Raw genomic sequence first — 6,989 nt, forward strand, 5'->3', positions numbered from 1 at the left:
ATTTGTTGTATAACATGATGTTTTGGTACTTAATTTGTAAAATCATAACCTAATTTGATGTTTAATAGGCTTTCCCTTAATCCCTCCTTATTATCCAAGATATTAGCTTATCCAAGCTTCTGCCGGCCCGTTTAGCTTGGATAAGTGAGACTCTACTGTATTATTCTACTGTATTTATTATTACATGTATTATTTTCCTGTATTTATTATTATTATTACATGTATGTTTTTACTCTATTATTATTAAAAGGATACATAAGCACATTTACATTGAAGAAGATGAGAATAATGATTTAATCAGAGTTAGACAGTCTTATCTTAAATTAGAACTTGACGTAAATATTCAAAAACATTTAACCTACTGATGCCTCAGTTAATGTAAATTTTTTGGTATCTATTTTTATTTCTGAAATTTCCCACCCTCAGCTTATACTTGAGTCAATGATTTCCCAGGTTTTTTTGTGGTAAAATTAGATGCCTTGGCTTATATTCGAGTATATATGGTATATGTCTGCATTATATCAGATATATTAATCACTACTGATTGAAATTGCTCGTGAAAGTTGGGACTCCACTAACAACAATGTGTAACAAACACTCCTGGGATGAGTTAACACATATAACTGAATCCAGCCAGCATTCTCAAGTTCCATGTCTGTAGATGGGTGAGATAATCATGGGGTTCAGTATTTCCTGTTGAAATCAATGGGATATTGCAAAGACTTAGCTTATAGTGCCAAATGATACCCTTTTGAAAAAAATATTTGTAAGGCATTGCTTTTGGGGTAAAATTTCCAGCTATTTTGTGGAAAGTTGGATTGGGAACTTGCACAAAGGCAAGCTTTATTTTGTTCTAGAAGGATGTCATTTGTCTGTTTCTCCCCTTTAAGTTTCGTGGAAGGAGCTGGTGCGGCTGAAGATGTTGGCAGAAGACACGCAGATGGCACGTTCACCAGCGATTACAACAAGCTCCTGGACGATATGGCTACCCAAGAGTTCTTGAAGTGGCTGATTAGCCAAAAAGTGACCCAGAGGTGCCTGAATTATTCTTAACAATTTTGGCTGTATTTGGATTACATTCTAATGTAGGGGAACAATGTTTATTTCCACATTGTAAAAATCTATTTACAGGGTTGCAAATCAGTGGCTCCACAGATACTATTGGATGGGAATTCCCAGTAGCCATGGCCAATATACCCAACCATGAGAAATGTTAGAAGCTACAATCCAGTGATATCTGGAAGCTCACTATCACCACCCCCTTTAATATCACATGAACAGTTTTTTTAAAAAAAGGAACATTAGAGCTTTGAAAAAAATAAAAAGTCTTTCTAGGGCTCATACAAGCCACTTCTCGATTTTCTCCTTGTATGCCTTACTCATGGAAAACAAATACTGTATATACTCGAGTATAAGCCTAGTTTTTCAGCCCTTTTTTTAAGACTGAAAAGCCCCCCTCGGCTTATACTCGGGTGAGGGTCCTGGTTGGCTTATATTTGGGTCAGCTTATACTCAAGAATATATGGTACATTTATTATTTTTCTCTATTATTGTTGCTACTATTACATGTACTTTACTCTATTTTTATGATTATAATTAATACATTTATTATTTCACTCTGATATTATTATTCTTACATTTATTATTCTATTATATTTATTATTACATGTATTATTTTCCTGTATTTATTATCATTACATGTATTATTTTATTCTATTATTATTAAAAGGATACATAAGCACATTTACATTGAAGAAGATGAGAATAATGATTTGATCAGAGTTGGACAGTCTTATCTTAAATTAGAGATGTATGTAAATATTCAAAAACATTTAGCCTACTGATGCTTCAATTAATGTAATTTTATTGGTATCTGTTTTTATTTCTGAAATTTAACACCCTCGGCTTATACTGGAGCCAATGTTTTCCCAGTTTTTTTTTGTGGTAAAATTAGGTGCCCCGGCTTATATTTGGGTCGGTTTATACTCGAGTATATACGGTAGTTGCTTTTCATATAAAAGGGGAGAGTGCGAGGACTGACAAATTGGATATGAGACAGGGCTTCTGTAATTTTAATCCTGAACAAATTAAGGAATAGAATGCAATATTATAAAGCCCTAAAAAGTCAGGAAAATATACCAATGGTCTTCTAAGTTCATGAAAGTGGTGAATGTATTCTAGATTCTAAAAGAGCTGTCCAAGGTTCTGAACCATATTCCCCAAATGTATCTAGCACTTTGGATAGCTCCTTTCAAACGTAGAGCAAGAAAGAAATTATTGTTGCTTTAGCCTGGTTTGGGGCTCTCTGAAACATGTGATTCACATCCACTATCAGTGGCAGCTGATGCCTTCCTTGCTAATAGGATGGTAAATCTCCCTTATCCGCAAGAGAGTAAAAACGTGGCTTTGTGACCAAGACTTTGGAGAACTTATGCAATAGATAAATATGGAATAATGTGCAATGACTATAGGAACGGCCCTGATTATGCTTAAAGATTACGTGATTAATTGTGATTGCATTGTTTAAATGTTTCTAATTGTTTTAATGTATTTTATTATACTATTTAAAATGTTCATTTTATTGTACATTGTTTTTAAGGTATCAAATAATTGCCTGTGTGTAAAGCCACCTTGAGTCCCCTTTGGGGTAGAGAAAGGCGGGGTAGAAATGTTCTAAATAAATAAATAAATAAATAAATAAATAGATAAATAAATTATTACTGTATATACTCGAGTATAAGCCTAGTTTTTCAGCCCTTTTTTTAGGACTAAAAAAGCCCCCCTCGGTTTGTACTCGGATGAGGATCCTGGTTGGCTTATATTTGGGTCAGCTTATACTCAAGAATATATGGTACATTTATTATTTTTCTCTATTATTACTGGTATTATTACATGTATTATTTTACTCTATTATTATTACATTTATTATTGTACTCTATTATTGTTGCTACTATTACATGTATTTTACTCTATTTTATTATTATTAATACATTTATCATTTCACTCTGATCTTATTATTATTATTACATTTATTATTCTACTATATTTATTATTACATGTATTATTTTCCTGTATTTATTATCATTACATGTATTATTTTATTCTATTATTATTAAAAGGATACATAAGCACATTTACATTGAAGAAGATGAGAATAATGATTTAATCAGAGTTAGATAGCCTTATCTTAAATTAGAGCTTGATGTAAATATTCAGAAACATTTAATCTACTGATGCCTCAATTAATGTAATTTATTGGTATCTATTTTTATTTCTGAAATTTTCCACCCTCGGCTTATACTTGAGTCAATGATTTCCCAGGTTTTTTGTGGTAAAATTAGATGCCTCGGTTTATATTCAGGTCGGCTTATATTCGAGTATATATGAAATTTGTATTTTCAGAGGATTTCGTGGACAGAATCACTGGAGTGTTGTGTGGTTTCTGGGCTGTATAGCTGTATTCTATCAGCATTTTTTCTTTACTTTTTGCCTCCTAAAATCCCTAACCATGGAACAAGCCTACTAGGATTTCTGGGAGTTGGAAACCCAAACACCCGGAGGGCCGCAGTTTGAGGGTGCCTGATGTAGAGTAACTAATAGAGGAGATTCGTGTGGTTTCCAGGCTGAATGACCATCTTTGAGCAGCATTTTCTCCTGACGTTTCACCTGCATCTGTGGCTGGCATCTTCAGAAGATGCCAGTCACAGATGCAGGCAAAATGTCAGGGAAAATGCTGCTAGAACAAAGCCATACAGTTTGGAAACCACACGACACTTCAGTGATTCTGTTCGTGAAAGCCTCTGACAAAACAAATATGGGAGATCCCAATCCAGGCTAAAGCAACAATACTTTCCTTCTTTTGTCTCTCAGCAATACAATTCAGAGAGATGCTGTCTCTAAACTTAGAGTTGTGTGTAGAATTCATGTCCAATACCCACTGTAAAACTCGTCCATGAATTTGTTAAAACCATCACCATCTCTTCTGGCAAAAATATTCCATCATTTGTTTATTCATTTTAATCCTCCCTTACTCCTGATATAAGGACTCAAGGCAGGTAACAGCAAGCATGACACAATACAATTAAAAACAGAAAACTGCATTAAAATATGAACAAAAAAGCAATTATATATTTTGTGTCATGGAAAATTAAAATACAATTAAAACTGCACAGCATACAGCCCTCCAAAACCTCACTTACACCATCCCTAACAGCCTGCCTGTCATTGTTCACTGATGGCAGTAGTACGCTTTCATGATTTAATTACGTGTTGTTCGAAGAAGTGTATCCTTTTGTCTATTCTGAATTAAATGCTAGTAAATTTCCTTGGAATTCGAGGCCAGAATTCTTTACACCTTCACTCCTACGCATTCATAGCTATTACAAATAGAATTTACTTAGAAGTAATGTTGGACAGGTTCACACAGAGATAATTTAAATATATTAAAAGCTGAAAATCCACACACCGTTATCAGGAAACAAACCTCACAATCACTATGTCCAAATAAAGACCTAACTAAGTTGTGTATTCCATTTTGACTTGAACATGATTCATCCATTCAAATCAAGCGTCTAATACCACTGAGGCTGGTACAAGTCAGATCTAACCACACCCAATGGACTAGTCAGACCTGAATATACCTTTCCTCCTTTTGCTGGCTCCAATAGAGGTTTAATAATAATAATAATAATGATAATGATAATAATCAACATCATCATCATCATCATCATCACAGCGACGAAAAACAAAAGGAAAAACTCAGCCGCTATCAGGACCTCAAGATTGAACTTCAAAGACTCTGGCAGAAACCAGTATAGGTGGTCCCGGTGGTGATCGGCACATTGGGTGCCGTTCCAAAAGATCTCAGCCGGCATTTGGAAACAATAGACATTGACAAAATTACGATCTGCCAACTGCCACCCTACTGGGATCTGCACGCATCATCCAAAAATACATCACACAGTCCTAGACACTTGGGAAGTGTTCGACTTGTGATTTTGTGATACGAAATCCAGCATGTCTATCTTGTTTGCTGTGTCATAATAAAATATTATTATTATTATTATTATTATTATTACTATTATTATTATTATTTCCAAAGGCCAGCTGAGATCTTCAACTGCAAAAGGCCACCTTACTGGGATTTGCGCGCATCATCTGAAAATACATCACACAGTCCTAAACGCTTGGGAAGTGTTCGACTTATGATTTTGTGACACGAAATCTAGCATATCTATCTTGTTCGCTGTGATAAGGATGATAATAATGATAATAATGTGTTGTCGAAGGCTTTCATGGCCGGGATCACAGGGTTGTTGTATGTCTTTCGGGCTGTGTGGCCATGTTCCAGAAGTATTCTCTCCTTGGTCCACATCTATGGCAGGCATCCTCAGAGGTTACCTGCCATAGATGTGGGCGAAACGTCAGGAGAGAATATTTCTGGAACATGGCCACACAGCCCGAAAGACATACAACAACCCAATAATAATAATGATAATAATGATAATAATAATAATAATAATAATAATAATGATAATAATGATAATAATAATAATAGCATCTTTATTTTTATATCCTGCCTCCATCTCCCCAAAGGGACTCAGGGCAGCTTACATGGGAACAAGCCAGATCCAACAAAAATTTAAACCAAACACAGATTAAAACATATCTCAATAGAATCAAGGATTTTAGTAATGGCCCATTTGACCAAAGACTAAGGCCACCGTGTAAATGGTGTTATATAAAACCATCACCACCCTTGTAACACTGAACTTTAACTAGAATGCGCCCATATTTTTAGATTAAAATATGCAAAGGAGCAATTATATAGATGCGATCATTCAGGTGTATGACCTGTGCCATTCTATATATTTATGTTTGCATATACACATATGCCCACAGAGGGAGAGGGAGGAAAGAAAAGAGGAAGAAAAACTTGTAAACTGTAAGCCTACAGAATTAACTCTGGGATTTGTGGTCTAGGACATGTCTGTTTAAAATACAGGACTGGCAGCTTTCTTTCCCAAATGTGCTAGGGATCGGCTTCGTATTTGTGTCCATTGGAAAGTGTTACCTTCTATTCTGGAAACCTGACACAGATTGGACCAGATTGCCTGTTCCTCGTGGCTAATATTAACTAGGTTTTATTTTAAAAGCACTGTATAATCTCAAATGAATTTTGTCAAAGTTCTGAATAATATCCCTGTTATTAACTTTCCCTCTTTGTGTTTCCAGGGATCTGGTGGGAGAGTACCAATGAGTTCCAGAAGAAATATTACCTATCAGTCAAGGTCTTCAATTCATCTGCTACCAGCCACCAGAGATTTTTTTTTTTCAGGCTTACACATTCTGTACCCTAAAGCCACACAGCTTGGCATGCCAGGAAATGAGTTGAACCATTTTAACCTGCTACAAAATGATTGTGTAGTGAATATACCTTCATCAGCTGGACATAGCTAAAGAGTTTGTTGGTGTAAAGACTGTAGGTTTTTGGATTTTTCTGTTTATTTAAGGAAGATCTCAACAAATGCCCTAAACCACCGTGTTTACATTTAGCAATGATTTTTTTTTCTATGAAGGCAAGGTGTGCATAGAAAGGAGGCAACACTCAAACACAAAAACAAAAGTAACCACAATGCTGGCAAGTCAAAATTGTGTAGAAATGTCCCTCTTGAAACCTTTGTTATAAAAAGGATCCACTTTCCAGACACCAGTTGATAGTCTTAAATAAAATATGTATATATTCAAGCTTCTTTTCTGGTTTCTAATTTCTAAAAAACAAAACTTACGGTGCCTTTTAAAAAAAGACGGAATGAAAATATTATATGCCTATGGGTCGATTTGATTCAGCACTCCTATTTCCTACAGTCAGGTTTAGTCTCGAGAAATACATGGAAGTGTTAATGAGAAAACCCTGACAGTAACTCGTCTCCCAAACAATCTAATTCCTTTTCCTAATCATTGGGCATAATAACATTGCATTAGTATTT

The 6,989-nt window shown here is 35.1% G+C and overlaps 1 protein-coding gene across 1 annotated transcript in view; it reads left to right on the forward strand.

The window, feature by feature from the left end:
• The window catches only part of gcg (glucagon), a 34,116-nt gene extending 27,369 nt beyond the window's left edge, over positions 1-6,747 (forward strand). The window contains exons 6-7 of the mRNA XM_062965178.1: positions 891-1,034; positions 6,235-6,747. Of these exons, the coding sequence (XP_062821248.1) occupies positions 891-1,034; positions 6,235-6,259 (169 nt within the window). The 3' untranslated portion in view covers positions 6,260-6,747. The remainder of the gene's footprint in view (positions 1-890; positions 1,035-6,234) is intronic.
• The last annotated feature ends 242 nt before the right edge of the window (positions 6,748-6,989 follow it).

The sequence above is a fragment of the Anolis carolinensis genome, chromosome 1 (genome assembly GCF_035594765.1).
Source record: "Anolis carolinensis isolate JA03-04 chromosome 1, rAnoCar3.1.pri, whole genome shotgun sequence".
NCBI classification, from domain to species: domain Eukaryota; kingdom Metazoa; phylum Chordata; class Lepidosauria; order Squamata; family Dactyloidae; genus Anolis; species Anolis carolinensis.